General features: G+C 38.4%; 1 protein-coding gene across 2 annotated transcripts; it reads left to right on the forward strand.

Annotated features, from left to right (window-relative positions):
• Window positions 1–1,292: 1,292 nt before the first annotated feature.
• Window positions 1,293–25,628, forward strand: LOC137757101 (putative P2Y purinoceptor 10). 2 transcript variants are annotated; one of them, XM_068533709.1, is made up of 2 exons: window positions 1,293–1,313; window positions 24,593–25,628. In XM_068533709.1, exon 2 carries the CDS (start codon window positions 24,642–24,644, stop codon window positions 25,626–25,628), a length of 987 nt encoding a protein of 328 aa, XP_068389810.1. In that variant the 5' UTR covers window positions 1,293–1,313; window positions 24,593–24,641. The 2 variants fall into 2 exon arrangements, with proteins under 2 accessions (XP_068389810.1, XP_068389809.1); XM_068533708.1 differs by lacking the exon at window positions 1,293–1,313 and adding an exon at window positions 11,363–11,382.
• The last annotated feature ends 1,561 nt before the right edge of the window (window positions 25,629–27,189 follow it).

The following is a 27,189-nucleotide window of genomic DNA, read 5'->3' on the forward strand; positions in this document are numbered from 1 at the left end:
CCATAAATCCAGATGCTACTGTTTGATCTAACCCACAGTACTTTCTTTTCTCCTTTGTTATGGTTGTTACCCAGAAGACTCTTTGCTGCTCTAGGCCCTGGGTTCTGAATGTAGTTTCCACACATGCACAGAGAGGTTTGTGCTGGTTTGCAAGCCTTGTTTCTCAGAACTACTCTCAGACTTGGCTGATGCTATAGTCCCCAAGTGTATGATCTTTCTTTACTTGCAACCTTATAAAGGCTCCACAGACAAAGACTAAACCTTAGTTCACTGGAGGGAGACTGAAATATATATGGTTCATTTATTTATTCATTCATTATTTGAATATTTATTTTTTTCATTAATTCCTTCACATTCATTCAACAAGCATTCATGAAAGTACATCATGCTGGACTGGTTGGAAATGCAGGGATGAGTCAGACATGATCTTTGCCCTGAAGCAGTTTGCAATACACTAAGAGGATAAGAAATGTATAAAAATAAACAAACTACACATTAAATTATAAGCCTTGAGATGAGAGGTTGTGGAAAGGTACTCCAAATGCAGGGAATAGCTTAAGCAAAGGTAGTCTTACTACTGTTAGTTCTGACATGTATTTTTTTTTGGCACTACTTCATAAGTTTATTGAAGGGAAAGGTTATTTTTCTATAGCTTTATCATTAAACATTTTTAAACCCTCACAATTTAAACATAAGTCAAAATTATAAATAGTACCTTCCTAAATCTACATCATCATTAAAACTCCCAAAGTTCAATAAAATAATAAATCACAAGTTGAACAAACTCAATTTAAGAAAATGTAATGGGAGTTGGAGAATATTCTCTGGTAGGTATTCTTGTGGTTTTCTCACTCTTTCTCTCTCAGGATTGAAGGAGTTGCAGTATTCTTGTTCTTAGGTAAACTCTCTTCAGATTTTGCCTCAGAATCCAATCCTACCATAGACCCTACTGGAATCTAGTGAGATGGATAGGCATGTGGGTTGTTGTTGAAAGAGATAGGGTAAGAAACAGTGAAACCATGAGGAAGGCCGGTATACAGTCATTATTTGGTGTTGAACACCCTTTAGCTCTCTGCTCTTTGAATTTCTTGCACGAATGAAGTAAAAACTAAATGAAACTTGAGTAATGTCTTCTGCTCAAGGGACTTACCTTTGGTCTGTGTAAATATGGTTTCTGTGGTGAGACACCAAATGCACTCAACTTCCTCTTTCAACAACAAATTTGTCAGTTATCAGTAAGCTCCGTGCCACCCAGACTTAGGCTTTTTCGCCCCCAGCTCCCTGCAAAGAAACAAGCCCAGCAAGGCTCCAGGGTAAGTTATAGCTTAATATGTGGGAATTGGTATAATTCCATGTGGGAAGATTGGTGCGGACATGAAGATCCGGGACAGAGACAGATGTGAGACCAGTGTCCAAATTGAAAATGGCCCCTGGTTTCTTATTTCAGACTTATTACAGCAGGAGCAATCGTGATTTCCCATGAGTCTGACTAGAGTACAAAGTTAGGGTTAATGCCATCAGTCCCCACCATTATTCCAGGAGCATGGAGTCTGTGATGCAGCTCAGTCTTTGCTGAGGGTTCTTTGTTTCTTCATCAACAAGGGAAGATGGCACAAAATGGTAAGAAAAGAGTATGGTCAGTGAGATTCATTGGGACAGCTTGACCTATTCAGTCAGAAAAAGAGGATTTGGATTTCTGCTCTGTATAAATTATCTAGTTGCTTAGTGAAGGAACATTTTTATATATAAGCTCCTTGCTTTGGTAAGCTTAACTTTCACAGATACAGCAACAGATAGTAAATTCTCAGGAGAGAAAGAAAGAAAGTCAGATCATAGATTTTGGAGCTGAAGGAGCTCTTAGAGATCCAAATCCCTCACCATACAGATGGGAAAACTGAGAGACAGTGAAGTGAAGACATTTAAGATCACCCAGCTAGTTAGTCGCAGAGCTGGAACTAGAACATGTGTCTTCTAAATTATGGTCCCTTTTTCCTACAGAAGCCGGTATCCCCCAGAGAATACTGTAAATATATTTATAACTGTGTTGGATTTTAGGTTAGGAAAGGAGAAAATATCCCAGATGACAAAATCTGTTGAAATGATTTCAAAGTCTGTTCAGAGGCATTTCTCGATCCTTTGAAAGCTGCTTTTTGGCCCAAGTTCAGACCTACTGGATAGCAGAGCCCAAAAAAGAGGCACCTATCTTTTCAGTAATTATTGTTCTTATTACGTTGAGTGCTAGCAATCTCTCTGGTTCTGAGACAAGATGACTGAGTCAAAAGGAGACTTCCAGTTGGGTAATCCTTCAAGGTGGACTGTGCCACAACAGTTGGTACCAGGATCATTTGGATAGAATGATAACAAGCTTTATTGTGCTTTTTGGGTGGAGTAGTCTCAGTCCCAAGGATCCTGCAAGTGGGAACATTTTTATTTTGGTTTTTCAAATGGACGCGGGAGTCCTTACCATTTCTATTAATTGAGGAGTTTATCCCTTAGCTGTGACACAGTAAGATTATTCACTGTTGAAAATATGTGATAGGTTGATATATTGAGGCTGAAAATAGCCTGAACTATACTGAGAATCAAGTCATGCATTTGGGGTAATTATCTTTGGAATGGTTCCTTTTGAACAGAGGGCCTTCTTTGAACAAAACAGTTCCTTTTTGGGCTCAACTGGAAAAGTTTTTGTGTTCAAGTTGTGCAGACTGCTCAAATCCTGGCAGTGGTGGAGCACAGGGCTTCAAATGAGTAAGCATACTTCTGGATGGTTTTGGGTAGCTTTTCACAGCTAGTTGTGTTTGAGGTAAGTCAGTTGATGTCCTAAGAGGCAGGACAGTCTATGGACCTAATAAAGAGGACAGAACTGTCTTTGTGAAACCATCTTTTCTAACTGTTCCAACAATCAGAGCAATGACTGGCAGGAAGTCTATGCTTTATTTTAAAACTTTTGCTTAAAAAGTCTCTTATATTTCAGGTCGGGATATTTTATATTTAAGTGTTCATCTAGTATTGATTCACATGCATCACAGGTAGAGTGATGAAGTATATGAACCAACACACAGAGAGACAAAAAGTTTTGGTTCTAGCTCAAGTTCTGCCAATGATTCAGTTTTGACCTTGGGCAAGTTGCTTTATTTTTCTGGGTCTCAGTAGCCTCACCTATAATAAGGGGGGGAGGGGTTTGAAATAGATGGTCTTCAATTTCCTTCCTAGTAATACAAATGTTTGACTCTAGGCTCCTTGTGCCTGAGAAGAGCTGCATATCATGAAGTGGTAAATAATGGGACCATAGTAGGGAAATCTAACTACAGTGAACCTTCTGGAAATACAGTTTAGATCTCAAAGGGAACTCAGTAATCTTTGCTAAGGGCCATTATACTTCTTTCAGAGTAACGTCATCATGAGAGCTTCAACTTTTAGAGCACAGGCAAGTGTTTTGTAAATAATTTCCTTTTTTTTCAAATGATAAGATGCAAACATACAAGGGAGCGAGTTCTGAAATCTGATTTCCACAATGACAGTGTCACTCAATCAATATTTCTCAATCTTTTAAGTACAAAGTTCCATTTGAAAAACAAAAATCTCACTAAAATGTTATTGTGGACTTGCTTAACTAGGAACCAGACCTTGGACTCCTAGAAAAACCTATCCCATCACATTGACATTTTCCAAATACTGTGGGCCCAACAGCCAAAAAGATTTTTTAGATCTGCACTTTCAGCAGTTTGTATTATATGGACAATAATTTTGATTTCCAAATATATTTACTGTAATAAGGAATTTTCTTTTCAAGTAACACATGTTTTCCACTTTTCTACTTTAAGAATTATTACATTAGTCTTACTAAATATTTCTCACACCTATGCTTTTGGGGAGATTTTCTAAACTCAGAAAAGTACAGCATCCAACCAAAGGCTCATGTAGATTACTCTCTGTACAAGTAAAGTGGAAATGAACTGAGATTTATTTAACGTATACGGTGTACCAGACATTAAAATAAATACATTTTCTACTTAAAGATGTACATTTTCTATTTAATCTTTACAATGATATATGTTGCAAGCACTATGATCCTAATTTTATAAATGAGGAAACTGAAGCCAAGAGATATGAAGTGAGTCTTTTCAGGCTAGACAGCTGATAATTGTGTCAAGATATGAATCCAGGTCTGCCCAAAGAACACGATTCTTTCCACCTCCAAAATGCTGCCCCAAGTACAAAAATGATGAATAATTAGGCCTCCTTCTTACCTGATTAAAAATCTAGTAAAGATGCATGCAGGGAAGTTCAATTCCAACTTTAAGATATTAGTTTGTGAATAGCCTAATTGCTTTAATTCATTTTAAGGGCAAAATAATTTTCACTTCTAATTTATGGGAAACATGTCTAGACTTGCAGAATAGATACAAACTTTTGTGTTTCTGACATCAAGCCAGGTTATTTACAGTTGATTTGAATTAATTCAGGAAATGGCAGAGTTCCAGATTCCAGTTGCTCTTCTTTGGCTGTGGTTATGAGTGATTGAATGAAGGACACCATGGTCATGGGTATAGGACTGGCTTGGGTAATTCATGTGAGACTTCTGTGGTTTAAATAAGAAGAAAAAGGGGGGAAAAAGACAAGTTACATTCCCAAATGGCCTGTAGATATTTTCCCCTGGAGAGTGGGAAGGGCCTCCATCAGCAACATTTCTCTATTTAATTTTCACTTCTCCTCCCAAGATGACAAGCCCACATACTGGCCCTATTATCAAAGAAAATAGAAGACACAAATTTGGCAGACATGTTCATTTATTGGTATTAGTGACTTAATGATGAGGGGTGAAAAGAGGGAGAGGACCGAGAGGGTAAAACTTTATAGAGCTGTACTAGGGCAAGAGCAGTTACTTTGATGCCAGAAGCCTATGTTCTACACTCTTCACTCTGCCACTTGCATAGCATTCAGGTAAATGTGATCACTTCTTGGAGTCTCAGTTTCCTGATCTGTAAAATGGGGATGACATCCTCTGACCTAATTTGTTATATATATATATATATATACATTTAATAATGATTAACAGCAATTATAGATGTAATAATGATGTGTAAAGTGTAAATCAGCAGGTAGGTTGAGATGGTGGCAGCTGTATCAATGATGGCAGTGGCAGTGCTGATGGTATTAGTTAAGGATGGGGGTTTAGAGGAGCCAGGCCCGTAACGTCATGGCAAGTTAGAGCAGAAGGTAGTTAAGATGATCCAGTTCATATTGTCTTATTTTAATAATGAGGGAAATGAAACCCACATAAGGGAAAGAGATTAGCAGGACAACACAAAGAGACAGAATTTGAATAGTTACTAGAATCCAAGTGTTTTAGCTCCAAATCCAGTGTTCTTTTTAATAAATTCTACTGCTTGAGATTCCCCATCCTATCTGTCTTGTTATATTCAGCTCACTACTCTTATAAATACATTGTTCCAATACTCTATCCATAGATCTATTATGGTTTGGGTTCATAGGCAAAACTGGTTAAAGATCCCTGGTTTTGATACTACCCTACACTGACACCTGGTGGGCAATCATTTGCCATATATGTATAGTTATAAAAATGCTAGAAATAGAACCAAGATTATTAGCTTCTTCATCTTTGAAGAATGGTCTTATCCACAGAAATGTTACCTTAAGGTATTTCTGTGCAACAAATTGTTTGCAGAGAAGAAGTTTAGCTGTCTCTGCACATGAAGAGCCTCATTATGACTGAAATTGTAATAGCTGTGACTTTGAGAAAGAAACTTTATCCTGCTGAGCCTTCATTTTCTGATCCATAAAGGGGTATAATAATAATTAACTCAGAGTTCTCTCAAAGATCAAAGATAATATATTAACAGCGCTTAGCTAAAAACTGACAGGATGCATGTGTAAACTTTTTGGACTTAGTATTTCACTGAAACTTAGGAGTCTGGTACGAATTCTGATGCCACCATAAAATAAGTTCATTTTGGCTGCAACTTTGTGAAAGCACAGCATTGAGCTAGTTCGTTGGGAAGTGAAGCTGCTTTTGGGTAGACATTATTGGTACCTATGATGTTCTTGGACTCAGACATAGTATGAGTCATATTTAGTGACATGACATACCTTTGTGTTCTGAGACAAAATTTAGTTATTTCCATAAAGTCAAGGGTTTAATGACAAAATTCTCACTTAACTTTATGGGATTCCTGCTGGCTTTAAAATAAAAGGTTGGGATTACAGGCTTTGGAGCTTTTAGATTTGTTAGACTCCAACCTTATTATCCTTGCCTTGACCATATTTTCCTCAGTAACAAAGGGTGAAAAACTATTGCTGTTGTTCAGGAGAGTAGCTTATGGGAGAGACATTAGAAATAAAACTGCCTAAGGCTCTGCTAATATGTGCCTATTCTCCATACTCTTACCTTTATAAACCAATGTGTATGAACTGAGATCCTACTACATGCCTAACCCTCTGCTAAACAAAATGAGGGATATAAAAGTGTAAGATACAGTCTTCCCTCATTGAGACTACATTCTTATAGTGTAGCCTATAAGTCCAGTACAAATACAAAGAAGGAAGAAGTCAGAATAGGTTGCCCCATGCAAGGAAAAGATGAGAGTTGAGATGGGATCTGAAGAGAAGAGTAAAATATTTACTTCTGAGATGGGATCCAGGAGAAAGGAGTTTGATGAAGTTTTAGTCATAATTTTATACCAATCTTCATTATCAGGAACATCCTTAAAGCTACACATTGAAAGTGAATCTTGTTAGCTCAATCATGGTAGCTGATTTTCCTGCTTTGATTATTAGATTAGAAGTCTGTGCTGGTCATTCCCTTTAGGGTTTAGCTCCCATTACAGACCCCTCTTTCAAGAAAAGAGGCATCTCTATGAAGGTACCGGCCTTTGATGTAGGCAGTGTGTACCCTGGATAGAGCACTGAACATTGGATAAACCAAGAGGCATTTACTTCTTTAAGGATGGTATTGGAGGCACTGGGAATTTAGCCCTCATCTCTATCTGGGTGGTTCACAGTCATAGAACTAGGACCTCAAGTATATACTAAAGATATGGTATTTTCACAGGTTATAATTTTGCCTGGGTTGTATTTTCTGTGTGGTCCTGCTTAGCTGAGTTGGTTATGCAACACCAGTGAGGTTAAGTCTTTAGGATTAATCCCCACATGAGCCAGTTAACATCAATTTTTTTAATAGTGCTATATATTTAGTCTTGTTCTAGGGTAAGAGAGAGAGAACAAAATTTAGGGCATAAGCCCTGACTTCACAAAGCTCATAGCCCAGTGTAGAGAGATTCATAAACAGATAAACAATAAAAGAGTTGTCATAGGGCAGAATATTTGCCCAATTAAAATATTTACTAAACGATTATGTGCTAATTATTCTGCTAGGTTCTAGAGATTTAAAGATGAGTAAGGCATGCTCTTTGGCTTCAAAAATGCTCATAGTTTAGTTAGAAATAAAGAGATATAAATGGAAACATTCTATAGCAGTGAGTGTATCGTTAAAGCAATCCCTATGATGACATGGTAGCCCAGATTTGCCTTTTTGATATATCATTTTGGCAGCAGAGTATAGAATAGATTTTAAGAGGGCAATCCTCAAAGCAGGTAGATCAGTTAAAGAGTGTTTTAATAATCCAGAGAGAGAGGAGGGAGAGAGAGTGGGAGAGGGAGAAAACTTGGTTGATTGAATGAGAGTGAAGGGATCTAGGATTATTTTAAGGCTTCTGGCTCTTGTAATTGGATAGATGGTGTGGATAAGTAAAAGGTCAGGGAGTATGATGAGTTTAGTTTTGAATATTTTTATTTTGAGATGCCTGGGAGACACTGAAATGGGAAATCTCCACTGAAAGTTAGACATATAGGTTTAATATCTGAGAGGAGGCCAACCCTGGACATTGAGACATAAGAGTCATCTGGATATGGGTGGTAACAAGCCATGAAGCTGGGTGATGTTACTTAGCATGAGGGCACTGAATAAGAAAAGAATATGCAGACCTAAGGAAAACAAACATTTAAAGGATGTGCAGAGATAAAAGAAACCATAAAGGAGACTCGGTATGAATGGATAGATAGTTAAGAGGAGACTCAAGTAAGAGTTGTGGCTTAGAAGCCAACAGAAGAGAGCATTTAAAAAACATGGAAATGATCAGACTGTGTCCAAGCCGGCAGAGAAGCCCTGCCTGATTTAGCAATGTGATGGCACTTGTCACCTTTATTAAAGTAGTTTCAGTGAGGTTGTAAAGATATGCATGTCACCTTGGAGAGCATTAAAGAATGGATATAAAATGAGGAAAAGAAAACAGTCAGTGTCAAAAACTATTGTGAGACGTTTATTTAAGAAGAGAAGGAAAATGACAAAGAGCTAGAATAAGATGCATTGACAAGAGAAGTATTATTTTGGGTGTTGGAGAGACTTGATGACAAATATCTAGCTGAGAGTGAAGGACAACATGATGATCTAGGAGTGAAAGGGAACAGCTAGTGAAAGAAGATCCTGAGAAAGATAAAAGGGATTAAGAGCATGGGAATTCATCTTGTGCAATAGGAAAGACAGCTGTGTTGGGAAGGATGCAGTTGTAGATAAGATTGTGTGGGTTGGGAGGGGACAATGGATGAAACTGAGTTGTTTCTCACCCAATAACCTCAATTTTCTTGTGATTTAAGAGGTAAGTTTCTCTGCTGAGAAAGGTGGGGGATGGGAGAACAGGAGAGAAGAAATTTTAGAAGAGTTGTGAAGGTGCTGCATAGGCAATAGGAGAAGAAACTAATCAGGCATGTGCAAAAAGAGGCTGGAGCAAAATATCTTAGGCTGGAGATCATACACTTCTAGTTTTAGCATTTCAAATAGATACTGGTATTTTTAATAGGATCATTCAGCAGTTTGGATAGTAAAAAGAAAATGGATTGTGGACTTGATCTGGGATTAAGACCTTGCCAGGCTGGTACAGCAGAAGAATGATGAGCAAAGAAGTTGAGGGTTCTTGTGTGAGAATAGTTAATTTGACCATTTAATGTAGTCTGCGTAAGAGAGGAAGTAAGATGAGGGCAGGTGCCAGATTGGGCCAGGAGAAATGGTGAGATTTAGAAATTTAAGGTCTCTGGGAGTGTCTGGTGCAAGCTAGCATAGTGCAACTTGCAGTGAAGTTCAATGATTTTAATGTTAGAGAAAGCAAACCATCTGAAAAGTCAGGAATTTATGAAGCTTGGCAGAGAGTACAAATTTGAAAAGTTCTCGAATAAGGAAGAGTTTACTTTTGACTCAGAGTGTCAGGAATAGTGAATGCTGTGAGCTGCTAATCTGAAAGGGCTTTGGAAAAGTACAAAACTGTGATATCCTTGTATAACATTTCACATGTTTTATAAATGAAGTTATCTTTGACTCCTCAAGCAGTCTCCCAAACTGGTCAATTCCATATCTGACTTTTACTTGAAATTCTAATATTCATGCCATACCAGGTCAGAGCTTTTTTTTTACTTCCTTGACTGTTGGAATAGTAGGATGATCAATTATTCTGTTTGTCCTGGACTGTCACCGAAAATCTTACGTGCTGGGAAACCCTCAGTCCTAGGCAAATCTGGACTGTTGGTCACCCTACACACTCACAATTAATTTGGACTTCCTGTCTCTGGTCTCCCAATCCATCTTCCACACTGTTGCCAGAGTGATCTTTCTAAAACACAAGTATAGTAATATCACATCTCTTCCCAGAATCCTTCAATAATTCCCCATAAAACCCTCCATGATCTAGTTGCTTCTACCTTTTAAGTTGCTTTTCCCTTCCACTACCTTCTCCCACTCTAACCTCCTATTCCACCTTCCCCACCATCTCATCCTGTTTTCCAGCTGGTATAGAACACCTATTCTTCCTTTCTATGGGTCATTCATTTTTATACTTTGAGAACTTTGAATGCTATTCATTCACCTCTGAAACTCTTTTTTCATCCTTTTTTCCTACAGCCTTCCCACTCCAGCTGCTTATTAAAAGTGAATTTATCCTTCAGGATGAGCTCTAATACTCCTCTTCTGTGCAGGATTCATTTCTACTTTCACAGAAATTTCTTTGTTATCCCTTTCATGGCACATTTAAAAATCCATTATGGTTAGTTATTCTTATGTCTTTTTCTCCTTAAATGACTATAAACTTCTTGAGGATGACAATCATGTATTATTCTTCCTTGAAATTTCCCACCCCACTACACTATCTTCATCAATTAACATATCAAATACACATATAGCAGAATGTCCCTTTGCTGGATAAAATTATGAATTGCTAAATCCCAGATGAATGGTATTGATAATACCAAGTTCAGCCTTTCTTGAAGAGATGGGACTTGACCACAGCTTTAAAGGGCAATTTAGATTTAAATACAATAGTGTATAATTCAGGCAAAGTAAGGTTAACTTTTATCTCCTCCCCAGCCGCCATCAGCATTTTTCGCTCTAACGCTGTCCCTGTAGTGACAAATAAAAGAATGCAGATAGCTTGACACAAGTGCCATCTTCTCTGGGTCGAGGTGCTCTATCTCTCATAATTTAATAGAAGCAGCCTGACATGGTTGAAAGAACATTAAGTAAGAGGCGTACAAACCTGACTTCTGGTCCTAGTTTCACCATATTTTAACCCTGTGACTTTGGACAGGGTACTGAGTTGTTCTTGAATACATCTTTTTGTCAGCTAAACAATATGGTAGGGGTATTACTGATATCTGTCCTGCTTACCTCACAGAGATGATGCTGTGCCAACATGAGGATTTCTTATCACCTATGCCATTCACCTCAGTTCTTGTCATGCATTGGTTGTGATGTTGGAAATTTAAAAACTATTTTCTCCACCAGACCAGAAGCTTCTCAGGGACAGAGATTATAGCAGATGATTCTATATTCTCCATAGAACCTAGCACAGAATTCACAGTATGATGCTTATTAAATATATGTTGATTGAGTGTTGGCCTCCAAGGCAGCCAGAGCCCTCAAAAGGCCAAAGAAAAAAGTAAATACACAAGTTATTTTCCTTTTATGCTTAATTTCCATGTGGAAAATTAAGCTCTGGGGACTACAGATGTTGCCTCTCACTCTTGTTCCAAGTCCCGCATGTAGGTGGGTAGGAAGCCATTTGCTGATGAGATGAGGCAGGTATATCTTTCATTTGCAGAATGACAATCAACAAAAATAAAGGGTTGAGAAGCTTTTGGAAGCAGATTACAAGGACTACCCTCTCCCTGAGGTCTAGATAATAGTGTTGATGGTACTCTGAGATGTTGGGCTGTGCTGGTTTCTACCTACAGGATATGTCTGACCACCTCTGATTCTAAATTGAATATTTTGCTCTTTTCTCAGGCTTCTGAAGGCATGTCTTTTCTGAGTTGTAAAGGGTAAGTTCAGCAAATATTGATGATAATAGCCCAAATCAGAAGACAACTTTTGAGGGAAATAGCAAGCAGCAGAGATATTGGGCTGGCCAAAAATTTCGTTTGGGTTTTTCCATAAGCTCTTACCCAATATATTAGTTGACATATCAGGGTTTGCATTTGTACTTAACGATTCCAAATAAGGACTTTAAACTATTTTGTATGCAATTGAATCCAATTATATCACTTTTCTTTGGGTGCTTACTAAGTCACAGGCTAAGTCTTGGCTATATGGTCATGAACAGAAAAGATCTTTTTATGGCACTAATAGAGCTAACAGCACAGTGAACGAAATAGTCAATAAAAAGTGAGCAAACATCTAAATTACAAGTGTTGATGCTATGAAGAGAAATTGCACGGAGTGTGAGAGTATGTAATGCTATGTAGGATGACCTAAATAATAGTGGCAGTGAAGATGTCTCTGACCTGCAAATTGAGGTTAAAGGAGCCAGACATGTGAAAAAGAAGGAAGATAGTTCCAGACAGAGGAAACAACGTGTGCAGAGGTTTTTGTCAGGAAAAAAGCTTGGCTTATTCTAGAAACTGAAAGCATCTCAGTGTAATTGAAACAGTAGTGAATGAGGAAAAGAATGGCATGAGGTGATGTTAAATGACACGGGAATGGCCTTCAAGCCATGGTGAGAAGTTTGGCCTTAATACAATAGAGAACCAGCAAAGGATTTTAGACAGGAGAATGACAAGATATTTCAAAGAAAAACCACTTAGGCCACAGTGGGGAAGAGGTTAGAAAGGGTTAAGAGATGACATAGTCCCTGCCATCAAGGAGTACAAAATCTAGTTAAACAGAAAGACATGTTAACAGAATTTCAATGTGTGTGTAGTAAGTGCCATGACAGAGGTAAGGGAGTATGGAGACAAGCATGGGTTCCAATTCTTATATACCACCTCTACACTATGCAAGTTTTGTGACTTTGGCACAACTTACTTAACCTCTCTGGGTCTCAGTTTTCTCATTTGTAATATGGAAATAATCATTGAGTTGCTATAAGGATTAATGAGATAATATGTGCTTAGCCTGTAAATAAATGGTAGCTCTCAATAAGCAGTAGCCATAATTAATGTTAATGGTAGACACAGTATGGGGATGAACTGCAGGAGACAAGACTGGGGTGCAGGGAGTCCAGTAAGGCATCTTCTACAATAATCAAGAGGAATGATGACAGTGGCCTGGGTTAGAATGGCAACGGTGTAAGGGGAGATGGATTGGAGATAGATTTGAGAGCTTTAAAGGAGACAGAATCACCTGGTTTCTGATTAGATATGGGTGAAATATAGTGATAGGAGTTGGATGAATTCCCAGTTTCCATCTGTAGTGTCGGGGAAGAGAGTCATGGCACAGACAGAGAAGGGGAGCTTAGACTCAAGAGTGAATCACCATTCTTGTACCCTTTCCTGAGAGAGGAACCAAAAATATGTCTAGATTGAAGGGAAGAGAGGCTAGTATCACAGGGGGCACGAGCCAACCAGAAATAGTCAATAATAGAGCCAGAGCCAAAGAGAGAGACACAGAGACAGAAGCAGGGGCAGAGACTGAGAGAAGGAACATGTTCTGACTTTGGCCCTTCCATTCAGCCTTCTCCTGTTAGTGGCTTCTTTGGTTGTTCTCCTTTCTAAAATTCCAGTAGTGTCACAGATTGTTAACAGGAAGCTAAATGTTCCCTGAGAGAATTTATATTTTCACCCTACCCCCAAAAATTCCCCCAGTCTCCCATTACCATGGGGGTTTTACATTTAATTGTCACCAGACATATTTGGGGAAAAACCCTTCCTACCTCCTCTTCAGTCTGGAGAAGAAAAAAGATTTTGGAAAGCAGGTCATGCAAATCTCTAAACTTGAAATAAACTGAATTGCAGAAGCATAAGAAACCACAGAAACAAATTAAATTGTGAACATGAACTCTATCTTGCTGTTCTGGCCTAATAGGACTCTGTTATTTAGCACAGAGGTATGAAAACAACCTGTCCCATTAGTAAGTGAAATTTTCTGTACCAGTGAAGCAGAAACAAATATCCATGTTTGTAAAGTGCAGAAGTGGAAGTGTGAATTTGGTGGGTGTGAGCTGTTTTTAGTTCTTAGAACTGTAATGCACTTGATGTAGCCTCCCTTGCTCTCTCACAAGACTATGCACAGATAATAGATAATAGTAGAAACAGGATCAATACTGAAGTAAAATGGAAATAATCACTGGGCTGCTATGAGGATTAATGAGATAATATGTTCGATAAAATGTGAGATAATATGTGAGATAAAAGTGAGTGGTAAGGAGGGGTGAGTGACATGTTTGGGGACAGATGTTTAGTTATATCCTGATGGCATAGCTAGAGTAATTCTAATGTTACAAGATGATAAGGTCCTACTATGGGGTTAGAAAGGTTCTGCCATAATGTGCCCTCCAGATATCACAATGATCCTCATTCTATTAAAAAGTCCCTCCTGAGCAGGGAGAGGCAAGTGGTATAGTGGAAATAGCACAGACTTTGGAGCAAGTCAAGCATGGTAGTAAATTCCATTTTTTAACTTTGTTCCTAAGACAATTTACTGAATCTCTCTGAACCTCAGTTTCTCTTCTGCACTATAAGAATAATAATAGTAACTTAACGATGGTTGTGAGAATTGAATTATGTAATGCATGTGAAAAATTCCATTGCAGATTCTGGGGTACATCATTGATAGACCATTATAATTATTTCCTTTCTTTTCACCTGTGAGTACCCCTCTACCTTTGTTCTAAGTCATACATACACAAGTAAGATGACTGCATGACTATTTAGGATATATCACAGATAGGTCAAATAGGGAGTATAAGAGGAGGGAAAATGAAAGTACTCTTTAGAGTAATGGTAGCTTATAAAGTTGACTCTCTTTTATCTGTGAATTAATCCTTTGGGGTTCTGTTCTTTTATCACATTTCTATTCCCTGGAGTAGGACTTAGAATGATATAGGAAGTCATTCTGCTACTTATGAAGAGAATCTAAAAGGCCACTCCTTTGTTTTTGTAAACATACTTAAAACAAAACAAAACAAAAACAATACCAACAACAAAACTCCACCTGAGGAAAACCTCAGTACTTTGTTTTTTTCCAATTCTAGCTCTAAAGGCAATAAACATTCCTGCAGTATGGACAGAAGCTATGTTTGTAAAATTTGTCTTTGAGAGGAAAACAAATGATGGACAGAAGGGTGTGCGTAAAGATTAACCACATTTTCCTCCTATTTGAAGTCCCAGATCTTTCATTTAGTAGATTTGTGGCCTTAATAAATCCCTCTCTGGGCCTTGCTTCTTCTACCTGTATCATATGGTGGCTGAATTAAATGTTTTTTAAAGGTCCTCTTCAGTCTAATATTCTACAAATAAAATAACAAGGTTGCTGCTGTCCTGCCATTCTTATTTGCAAACAGCCTGCAAAAATCCATGGCCAGACCTTGAGAAGCCCTAAAAATTATTGTATATTCCCCATGTCTTACATATAATACACAATAAAAACTATACTAAAGCATAAAATAAATTAAGGAAGTCCGAAAAACTTTCTCATTATGATGAATAATGAAAAAAATATTAAATCTTAAATTGTTTCAAAAAAATGATTTTGGTGGCCTATTTTGCTGGTACCTTAATCAATGTTCACTGTGGCTGTTGGATAATCTGCCAAGACATGATGTCACACCAGTACAGAATTCCCCTTAGATAGAGAATAGGTCTCTTCCCTTCCCAATCACATAAGGGAAAATATCCTGGTTCAGCTTCTAAATCCATATATTACTGAAAAATTTCATGTAAATTTGGAATGAAACCTAAGCTAAGAGAAAGAGAGAAAATGCATGAAAACCACCAGCTATTGTGATAGAATAATAAGGAGGTAATATTCCCAAGCCATGAAAATCAACCAGGATACTGGTAATGCAGGCTAAAGGAGGCAGATCTGTTTTCAAGGTGCTGTGGTGCCAAGTTAGGAAGTCAGGACCCAGTGAGCAAGGTGGCAGACAAAGGAGAGGCAAGAAGACCTGAACAACAAGACTGGATTTCTACCATTGCAATTGGGAAGTAGTGAACAGTGGTCATCCCAAACAGAGCTTGAGGCAAGAGAAGTCTTGATACAAAAGAAACAGACTCAAATATCACATTCTTTTTCTGTGGTTAGAAAAACAGACAGAATATTTCAGGACTTCCTTACCTGCAAGACACAGCTCTGACAATCTGGTAGGGCAAGGCAGTTGGATGACAATTCCATGGTTCTCTAACTGATTCACTGGGTGACCTTGGATCAATAGTATATCTTCCTTGAGCATCCTCTTCTTCATCTGTAAACAAATCCCTTCTAATTTTAATATCCTATGACTCTGTAGGTATAAAAACAAATCTGGTGATACCTCATCGTAGTTTTGATTTGCTTTTCTCTAATAATTAATGATGTTGAGCATCTTTTCATATGCTTGTTGGCCATCTGTATGTCTTCTTGGAGAAATGTCTGTTTCGGTCTTCTGCCCATTTTATGATTGGATTTATTTTTTTAGTTGAGCTGTATAAGCTGTTTGTGTATTTTGGAAATTAAGCCCTTGTCAATTGCATCATTTGGAAATAATTTCTTTCATTCCATAGGTTTTCTTTGTGTCTTGTTGATGGTTTCCTTTGCTGTGCAAAAGCTTTTAAATCTAATAAAGTCCACCTTGTTTGCTTTTGTTTCCATTACTCTAGTACATGGATTTGAAAAAAACTATTGTTACGATTTATGTCGAAGAGTGTTCTGCCTATGATTTCCTTTAGGAGTTTTATAGTATCCGGCCTTACATTTATATCTTTAATCCATTTTGAGTTTATTTTTGTGTATGGTGTTAGAGAAGGTTCTAATTTCATTCTTTTACCTGTAGCTGTCCAGTTTCCCCAGAACCAATTATTAAAGGGATTGTCTTTTCTCCATTGTATATTCTTGTCTCCTTTGTCATTAGGTTAATTGACCATAAGTGCGTGGGTTCATTTCCGGGCTTTCTATACTGTTGCATTGATTTATATGTTTACTTCGTGCCAGTATCATACTGTTTCATTACTGTAACTTTGTAGCATAGTCTAAAGTCAAGGAGTATGATTCCTCCAGCACCTTTCTTTTTCTTGTTTTTTTAAAAAAATCTTTATTGGAGTATAATAGCTTTACAATGGTGTGTTAGTTTCTGCTTTATAACAAAGTGAATCAGTTATACATATACATATGTTCCCATATCTCTACCCTCTTGCGTCTCCCTCCCTCCCACCCTCCCTATCCCACCCCTCTAGGTGGTCACAAAACACAGAGCTGATCTCCCTGTGCTATGTGGCTGTTTCCCACTAGCTATCTATTTTACGTTTGGTAGTGTATATATGTTCATGCCACTCTCTCACTTTGTCACAGCTTACCCTTCCCCCTCCCCATATCCTCAAGTCCATTCTCTAGTAGGTCTGAGTCTTTATTCCGATCTTGCCCCTAGGTTCTTTGTGACCTTTTTTTCTTCTTATATTCCATATATATGTGTTAGCGTACTGTATTTATTTTTCTCTTTCTGACTTACTTCACTCTGTATGACAGACTCTAGGTTTATCCACCTCACTACAAATAATCGAATTTCGTTTCTTTTTATGGCTGAGTAATATTCAATTGTATATATGTGCCACATCTTCTTTATCCATTCATCTGTTGATGGACACTTAGGTTGCTTCCATGTCCTGGCTATGGTAAATAGCGCTGCAATGAACATTGTGGTACATGACTCTTTTTGAATTATGGCTTTCTCAGGGTATATGTCCAGTAGTGGGATTGCTGGGTCGTATGGTAGTTCTATTTTTAGTTTTTAAGGGACCTCCATACTGTTCTCCAAAGTGGCTGTATCAATTTACATTCCCACCAACAGTGCAAGAGGGTTTGCTTTTCTCCACGACCTCTCCAGCATTTATTGTTTCTAGATTTTTTGATGATGGCCATTCTGACCAGTGTGAGATGATATCACATTGTAATTTTGATTTGCATTTCTCTAATGATTAATGATGTTGAGCATTCTTTCATGTGTCTGTTGGCAATCTGTATATCTTCTTTGGAGAAATGTCTATTTAGGTCTTCTGCCCATTTTTGTATCTGGTTGTTTGTTTTTTTGATATTGAGCTTCATGAGCTGCTTGTAAATTTTGGAGATTAATCCTTTGTCAGTTGCTTCATTTGCAAATATTTTCTCCCATTCTGAGGGTTGTCTTTTGGTCTTGTTTATGGTTTCCTTTGCTGTGCAAAAGCTTTTAAGTTTCATTAGGTCCCATTTGTTTATTTTTGGTTTTATTTCCATTCCTCTAGGAGGTGGGTCAAAAAGGATCTTGCTGTGATTTATGTCATAGAGTGTTCGGCCTATGTTTTCCTCTAAGAGTTTGAAAGTGTCTGGCCTTACGTTTAGGTCTTTAATCCATTTTGAGTTTATTTTTGTGTATGGTGTTAGAGAGTGTTCTAATTTCATATTTTTACATGTACCTGTCCAGTTTTCCCAGCACCACTTATTGAAGAGGCTGTCATTTCTCCACTGTATATTCTTGCCTCCTTTATCAAAGATAAGGTGACTATATGTGTGTGGGTTTATCTCTGGGCTTTCTATCCTGTTCCATTGATCTGTATTTCTGTTTTTGTGCCAGTACCATACTATCTTGATTACTGTAGCTTTGTAGTATAGTCTGAAGTCAGGGAGCCTGATTCCTCCAGCTCCGTTTTTCTTTCTCAAGATTGTTTTGGCTATATGGGGCCTTTGGTGTTTCCATACAAATTGTGAAATTTTTTGTTCTAGTTCTGTGAAAAATGCTAGTGGCAGTTTGATAGGGATTGCATTGAATCTGTAGATTGCTTTGTGTAGTAGAGTCATTTTCACAATGTTGATTCTTCCAATCCAAGAACATGGTATATCTCTCCATCTATTTGTATCATCTTCAATTTCTTTAATCATTGTCTTATAATTTTCTGCATACAGGTCTTTTGTCTCTTTAGGTAGTTTTATTCCTAAGTATTTTATTATTTTTATTGCAATGGTAAATGGGACTGTTTCCTTAAATTCTCTTTCAGATATTTCATCGTTAGTGTATAGGAATGCCAGATATTTCTGTGCATTAATTTTGAATCCTGCTACTTTACCAAATTCATTGATTAGCTCTAGTAGTTTTCTGGTAGCATCTTTAGGAATCTCTATGTATAGTATCATGTCATCTGCAAACACTGACAGCTTTACCTCTTCTTTTCTGATTTGGATTCCTTTTATTTCTTTTTCTTCTCTTATTGCTGTGGCTAAAACTTCCAAAACTATGTTGAATAATAGTGGTGAGAGTGGGCAACATTGTCTTGTTCCTGATCTTAGTGGAAATGGTTTCAGTTTTTCACCATTGAGGACGATGTTGGCTGTGGGATTGTCATATATGGCCTTTATTATGTTGAGGAAAGTTCCCTCTATGCCTGCTTTCTGGAGGGTTTTTATCCTAAATGGGTGTTGAATTTTGTCAAAAGCTTTTTCTGCATCTATTGAGATGATCATATTATTTTTCTCCCTCAATTTGTTAATATGGTGTATCAATTGATTGATTTGTATATATTAAAGTATCCTTGCATTCCTGGGATAAACCCCACTTGATCATGGTGTATGATCCTTTTACTGTGCTGTTGGATTCTGTTTGCTAGCATTCTGTTGAGGATTTTTGCATCTAGGTTCATCAGTGATATTTGCCTGTAGTTTTCTTTCTTTGTGACTTCTTTGTTTGGTTTTGGTATCAGGGTGATGGTGGCCTCGTAGAATGAGTTTGGGAGTGTTCCTCCCTCTGCTATATTTTGGGAGAGTTTGAAAAGGATAGGTGTTAGCTCTTCTCTAAATGTTTGATAGAATTCGCCTGTGAAGCCATCTGGTCCTTGGCTTTTGTTTGTTGGAAGATTTTAATCACAGTTTCAATTTCAGTGCTTGTGATTGGATTCTTCACATTTTCTATTTCTTCTGGATTCAGTCTCGGAAGGTTGTGCATTTCTAAGAATTTGTCCATTTCTTCCAGGTTGTCCATTTTATTGGCTTATAGTTGCTTGTAGTAATCTCTGATGATCCTTTGTACTTCTGCAGTGTCAGTTGTTACTTCTCCTTTTTCATTTCTAATTCTATTGATTTGAGTCTTCTCCCTTTTTTTCTTGATGAGTGTGGCTAATGGTTTATCAATTTTTTGTATCTTCTCAAAGAACCAGCTTTTAGTTTTATTGATCTTTGCTATCATTTTGCTTCATTTCTTTTTCATTTATTTTTGATCTGATCTTCATGATTTTTTTCCTTCTGCTAACTTAGGGGCTTTTTTGTTTCTCTTTCTCTAATTGCTTTAGGTGTAAGGTTAGGTTGTTTAATTGAGATGTTTCTTGTTTCTTAAGGTAGGATTGTATTGCTATAAACTTCCCTCTTAGAACTGCTTTTGCTGCATCCCAAAGGTTTTGGGTTGTCGTGTTTTCATTGTCATTTGTTTCTAGGTATTTTTTAATTTTCTCTTTGATTTCTTTAGTGATCTCTGGGTTATTAAGTAGTGTATTGTTTAGCCTCCCTGTGCTTGTATTTTGTACAGTTTTTTTCCTGTATTTGATATCTAGTCTCATAGCATTGTGGTCGGAAAAGATACTTGATATGATTTCAATTTTCTTAAATTTACCAAGGCTTGATTTGTGACCCAAGATATGATCTATCTTGGTGAATGTTCCATGAGCACTTGAGAAGAATGTGTATTCTGTTGTTTTTGGATGGAATGTCCTATAAATATCAATTAAGTCCATCATGTTTAATGTATCATTTAAAGCTTGTGTTTCCTTATTTATTTTCATTTTGGATGGTCTGTCCATTGGAGAAAGTGGGATGTTAAAGTACCCTACTATGATTGTGTTATTATAGATTTTCCCTTTTATGGCTGTTCGTGTTTGCCTTATGAATTGAGGTGCTCCTATGTTGGGTGCACAAATATTTATAATTGTTATATCTTCTTCTTGGATTGATCCCTTGATCATTATGTAGTGTGCTTCTTTGTCTGTTGTAATAGTCTTTATTTTAAAGTCTATTTTGTCTGATATGAGAATTGCTACTCCAGCTTTCTTTTGACTTCCATTTGCATGGAATATCTTTTTCCATCCCCTCACTTTCAGTCTGTATGTGTTCCTAGGTCTGCAGTGGGTCTCTTGTAGACAGCATATATATGGGTCTTTTCTTTGTATCCATTCAGCCAATCTATGTCTTTTGGTTGGAGCATTTAATCCATTTACATTTAAGTTAGTTATCAATATGTATGTTCCTATTATCATTTTCTTAATTGTTTTGGGTTTGTTATTGTAGATCTTTTCCTTCTCGTGTTTCCTGCCTAGAGAACTTACTTTAGCATTTGTTGTAAAGCTAGTTTGGTGGTGCTGAATTCTCTTCCTGTTTGCTTGTCTGTAAAGGTTTTAATTTCTCCATCAAATCTGAATGAGATCCTTGCTGGGTAGAGTAATCTTGGTTTTAGGGTTTTCTCCTTCATCACTTTAAATATGTCCTGCCACTCCCTTCTGGCTTGCAGAGTTTCTGCTGAAAGATCAGCTGTTAACCTTATGGCGATTCCTTCGAGTGTTGTTTGTTGTTTTTCCCTTACTGCTTTTAATTTTTTTTCTTTGTATTTAATTTTTGATAGTTTGATTAATATATGTCTTGGCCTATTTCTCCTTGGATTTATCCTGTATGGGACTCTCTGTGCTTCCAGGACTTGATTAACTCTTTCCTTTCCCATATTAGGGAAGTTTTCAACTATAATCTCTTCAAATATTTTCTCAGTCTCTTTCTTTTTCTCTTCTTCTTCTGGGACCCCTATAATTCGAATGTTCGTGCATTTAATGTTGTCCCAGATGTCTCTGAGACTGTCCCCAGTTCTTTTCATTCTTTTTTCTTTATTCTGCTCTGCAGTAGTTATTTCCACTATTTTATCTTCCAGGTCACTTACCCGTTCTTGTGCCTCAGTTATTCTGCTATTGATCCCTTCTAGAGAATTTTTAATTTCATTTATTGTGTTGTTCATCACTGTTTGTTTGCTCTTTAGTTCTTCTATGTCTTTGTTAAACGTTTCTTGTGTTTTCTGTATTCTATTTTCAAGATTTTGGGTCATCTTTACTAACATTATTCTGAATGCTTTTTCAGGTAGACTGCCTATTTCCTCTTCATTTGTTAGGTCTGGTGGGTTTTTGCCTTGCTCCTTCATCTGCTGTGTGTATTTCTGTCTTCTCATTTTGCTTAACTTACTGTGTTTGGGGTCTCTTTTTTGCAGGCTGCAGGTTTGTAGTTCCCGTTGTTTTTGGTGTCTGTCCCCAGTGGCTAAGGATTGTTCAGTGGGTTGTGTAGGCTTCCTGGTGGAGGGGACTAGAGCCTGTGTTCTGGTGGATGAGCCTGGATCTTGTCTTTCTGGTGGGCAGGTTCACGTCTGGTGGTGTGTTTTGGGGTGTCTGTGGGCTTATTATGATTTTAGCAGCCTCTCTGCTAATGGATGGGGCTGTGTTCCTGTCTTGCTAGATGTTTGGCATAGGGTGTCCAGCACTGTAGCTTGCTGGTCGTTGAGTGCAGCTGGGTCTTGGTGTTGAGATGGAAATCTCTGGGAGATTTTCGCTGTCTGATATTACGTGGAGCTGGGAGGTCTCTTGTGGACCAGTGTCCTAATCTTGGCTCTCCCTCCTGAGAGGCACATCCCTGATGCGTGTCTAGAGCAACAGTAGCCTTTCATCCACATGTCTCAGAATAAAAGGGAGAAAAATTAGAACAAAGAAAGAAATAAGATAAAATAAAATAAAATAAAATAATGTTATTGAAATAAGAAATAAAAAAGTAATTATTAAGAAAAATTTTTTAAAAGTAATCATAATGAAAAAAACATAACAGACAGACAAAACCCTAGGACAAATAGTAAAAGTAAATCTATAAAGACAAAATCACACACAGAAGCATACACATACACACTCACCAAAAGAGGCAAAGGGGAAAAAATAATATATGTTGCTCCCAAAGTCCACCTCCTCAATTTGGGATGATTCGTTGTCTGTTCAGGTATTCCACAGATGCAGGGTACATCAAGTTGATTGTGGAGATTTAATCCGCTGCTCCTGAGGCTGCTGGGAGAAATTTCCCTTTCTCTTCTTTGTTCACACAGCTCCCGGGGTTCAGCTTTGGATTTGGCCCCGCTTCTGTGTGTAGGTCGCCTGAGGGTGTCTGTTCTTCACTCAGACAGGTTGGGGTTAAAGGAGCAGCTGATTTGGCGTCTCTGGCTCACTCAGGACAAGGGGGAGGAAGGGGTACGGATGCGGGTCGAGCCTGCAGCGGCAGAGGCTGACATGGCATGGCACCAGCCTGAGGTGCACCATGAGTTCTCCCTGGGAAGTTGTCCCTGGATCACGGGACCCTGGCAGTGGCGGGCTGCACGGGCTCCCAGGAGGGGAGGTGTGGATAGTGACCTGTGCTCACACACAGGCTACTTCGTGGCTGCAGCCTTAGCGTCTCATGCCCGTCTCTGGAGTCCGTGCTGATAGCCGCGGCTCGCGCCCATCTCTGGAGCTCATTTAGGTGGGGCTCTGAATCCCCTCTCCTCACGCACCAGGAAACAAAGAGGGAAGAAAAAGTCTCTTGCCTCTTCGGCAGGTCCAGACTTTTTCCCGGACTCCCTCCTGGCTAGCCGTGGTGCACTAGCCCCTTCAGGCTGTGTTCTCCCAGCCAACCCCTGTCCTCTCCCTGTGATCCTACCGAAGCCCGAGCCTCAGCTTCCAGGCCCCGCCTGCCCCAGTGGGTGAGCAGACAAGCCTCTTGGGCTGGTGAGTGCTGGTTGGCACCGATCCTCTGTGCGGGCATCTGTCAGCTTTGCCCTCCGTACCCCTGTTGCTGCGCTCTCCTCCGTTACTCTGAAACTCCCCCCCTCCGCCACCTGCAGTCTCCTCCTGTGAAGGGCCTTCCCAGTGTGTGGAAATCTTTCCTCCTTCACAGCTCCCTCCCACTGGTGCAGGTCCTGTCCCTATTCTTTTGTCTCTTTTTTTTCTTTTTTCTTTTGCCCTACCCAGGTACGTGGGGAGTTTCTTGTCTTTTGGGAGGTCTGAGGTCTTCTGCCAGCGTTCAGTAGGTTTTCTGTAGGCTGTTCCACATGTAGATGTATTTCTGATGTATTTGTGGAGAGGAAGGTGATCTCCGCGTCTTACTCTTTCACCATCTTGAAGCTCCTCCTCCAGCACTTTTCTTTCTCAAGATTGTTTGGCTATTCTGAGTCTTTTGTGTTTCCATGAGGTATCACCTCACACTAGTCACAATGGTTATCATCAAAATGTCTACAAATAATAAATGCTGGAGAGGGCGTAGAGAAAAGGGAACACTCCTACACTGTAGGTGGGAATGTAAATTGGTACACCCACTATGGAGAACAGTATGGAGGTTCCTTAAGAAAATCAAAAATAGAGTTATTATATGATCCAGCAATCCCACTTCTGGGCATATATCCAGAAAAGCCAAAAACTCTATTTCAAAAAGGTACATGCACCCCAATGTTCATAGCAGCACTATTTACAAAAGCCAAGACATGGGGGCAACCTAAGTGTCCATCTACAGATGAATGGGTAAAGATGTGGTCGTGTGTATATATATATATATATATATATATATATATATATAAATCTTAGTCATAAAAAGAATGAAATAATGCCATTTGTAGCAACATGCATGGACCTAGAGATTATCATACTGAGTGAAGTAAGTCAGACAGAGAAAACCAAATATGATATGATATCACTTCCATGTGGAATCTAAAACAATGGTACAAATGAACTTATTTACAAAACAGAAATAAACTCACAGACATAGAAAACAAACTTACAGTTACAAGAGGGGAAAGGGAGAGAGGTATAAATTAGGAATTTGAGATTAAGGGGTACAGACTGCTGTATATAAAATAGATAAAAAACAAAGACCTACTGTGTAGCACAGGGAACTATATTCAATATCTTGTAATAACCTGTAATGGAAAATAATCTGATATAACTGAATCACTTTGCTGTACACCTGAAACTTTGTAAATCAACTATATTTCAATTAAAAAAAATCTGGGTGTCAGCTAAAGAACTGGTTAACCATTATACCCTTTTTCTTTTGTTTTGTTTTGGGCAGGGATCATAACTTCACGGCTTACCTTGATGAATATACTGAAATATTCAAGATGGGCAGCAACAGTACCAGCAATGCTGAGACTCACTGCAATGTCACTAATTTGACATTTCAATACTCCCTCTACGCCACCACCTACATCCTCATATTCATCCCTGGTCTACTGGCCAACAGTGCAGCCTTGTGGGTTCTGTGCCGCTTCATCAGCAAGAAAAATAAAGCCATCATTTTCATGATCAACCTCTCTGTGGCTGACCTTGCTCACGTGCTGTCCTTACCCCTCCGGATTTACTATTACATCAGCCACCATTGGCCTTTCCAGAGGGCCCTTTGCCTACTGTGCTTCTACCTGAAGTATCTCAACATGTATGCCAGCATTTGTTTTCTGACATGCATCAGCCTTCAGAGGTGCTTCTTTCTTCTCAAGCCTTTCAGGGCCAGAGACTGGAAGCGTAGGTATGATGTGGGCATCAGTGCTGCCGTCTGGGTCATCGTGGGGACTGCCTGTTTGCCATTTCCTATCATGAGAAGCACAGACTTAGCCAACAACACTGAGTCCTGCTTTGCTGATCTTGGTTACAGGAAACTGAATGCAATGGCTTTGGTTGGGATGATTACAGCTGCTGAGCTGGCAGGATTTGTGATCCCAGTAGTCATCATTGCATGGTGTACCTGGAAAACCACTATATCCTTGCGACAACCACCAGTGGCTTTCCAGGGAATCAGTGAGAGGCAGAAAGCACTGCGGATGGTTTACATGTGTGCTGCAGTCTTCTTCATCTGCTTCACTCCCTATCATATTAACTTTATTTTTTACACCATGGTAAAGGAAGCCATCATTAGCAGTTGTCCCATTGTCCAAAGCTCACTGTATTTCCACCCTTTTTGTCTATGCCTTGCAAGTATCTGCTGCCTTTTGGATCCAATTCTCTACTACTTCATGGCCTCAGAGTTTCGTGACCAACTATCCCGCCATGGCAGCTCCGTGACTCGTTCCCGCCTAATGAGCAGGGAGAGTGGTTCATCAATGATTGGTTAAAAATAAAATAGCTCTTTGATTATGGCTTTGTTTAACTATGTTTCCTGGCTTTTTCCAAAGGTGAAAATGACCAGCCAGACAATTTCGTTAATTGAACTTTGGGAACAACAGAAATAGTTGTGGTCACAGGGATGTGATGGTGGAGGGAGAGTGTGAAAAATGTGGGAGAGGAAGGGAAGATGGGAGTTGTATGTTTCCTCTTTGAAATTCAAGGCACTTTCTTACTTAAGAGATCTAGATCAAGGCTTTACAGATGTTTTAAACAAATGGAAATTGGATATTTTATCTTAAACCTTTCTTTAGTAAATGTGATGTTGTTAATGATACAATAAATGCATGAATCTTTTCCAGAATTTAAAAGCAAATCTCTTTCATACGAAGACCATTATTTGTGAATGAGAGCAAAATATCTCCAGTCTTTCTAAGTGATAAATCACAGGCAAGGGGGTGTGAATGTTGAAGAAACATGTGCATCAATTTTAGGACACAAACCTCTTATTGAATAAAGGGCATAGGAATTTGTTCATTCATTGAAAATATATTGGATGTCTATTGTATTCTGAGTTACCACTTTCTTGGGTACTTTCACATATAGCATCTCATCTAGCTCTTCTAATAAAGTTGTGGAAGATTCCAATACAAATGAATAAATGGAACCTCAGACAGATGAAACAACTTCCCTGGAAATAATCAGTGGTGAGTCAAAATTTGTCCTGAATACACCACATATGCTTAAGTTATTGCCTCTATTTGTGTTATTATTACTAGGTTAATGCTAAACTTGGTTTGAATGGTGAAAACACAGACTAAAGTTAAGCCATCCAAGACCAAGACCATTTCTATACAATTTGTCGAAGATTATTTGAAAAGTCTGTGGCTTGTGGGGATGGTGTGTCAGGCTTCAGGTTGCAAGGTATCAAATAATAAATAGATTGTTCTAATACTGTTCCAAACTACAGAGTCCTGATGATCAGGGGTATAAGACACACAAATAGTTCATTATTAACACAAAATATACTTTAAGTCTTAATGTTGGTAATATAAACCCATAAATGGAAGAAAGAAAAAAATCTATAAGGCTGGAAGATAAGCATTCTGTAAAATTTAGATTTTTTTGAGTTCACCCAACCTTTCTTCTTAAACATTACTATGCATCACTCTGAACAGATTTGTGTTTATTAAGAAACTTCTCTGTGAGCAGAGCTTACAGAATTGTATTGGAAGCATAATATTATCACATCATGAATGAATGGGAGAAAAGTGTATGTCTTCTTTCTGGCAATCTTATCTTCATTTTTTTTTAAAGGTTATGGCTACTGTTTCAGAATTACTATGGAGGTTTTAAATACAAGCAATCCTCAGATTCTCAGGTTGGCATTTATGAAGCTCAATCCATCACTCTCATTTTTTTTTTTTTATTCCTGCAGTTTAAGTAGCATAGACACTTGGTGTGCAGGGAGGAGAAGGGAAGTGGTAGTCCTCAGATATCCACTTGAATACAATGTCTATGGAAAAGGAAGTAGGGACAACTGAAAAAGGAGGAATTAAAAGGGAAAAAAAC

Source organism: Eschrichtius robustus, chromosome X (genome assembly GCF_028021215.1).
Source record: "Eschrichtius robustus isolate mEscRob2 chromosome X, mEscRob2.pri, whole genome shotgun sequence".
Classification (NCBI taxonomy): Eukaryota; Metazoa; Chordata; class Mammalia; order Artiodactyla; family Eschrichtiidae; genus Eschrichtius; species Eschrichtius robustus.

Bases quoted from the DNA above. Each gene is read 5' to 3' on its own strand.
- LOC137757101 (XM_068533709.1), top strand. From the start codon at position 24,642: ATGGGCAGCAACAGTACCAGCAATGCTGAGACTCACTGCAATGTCACT.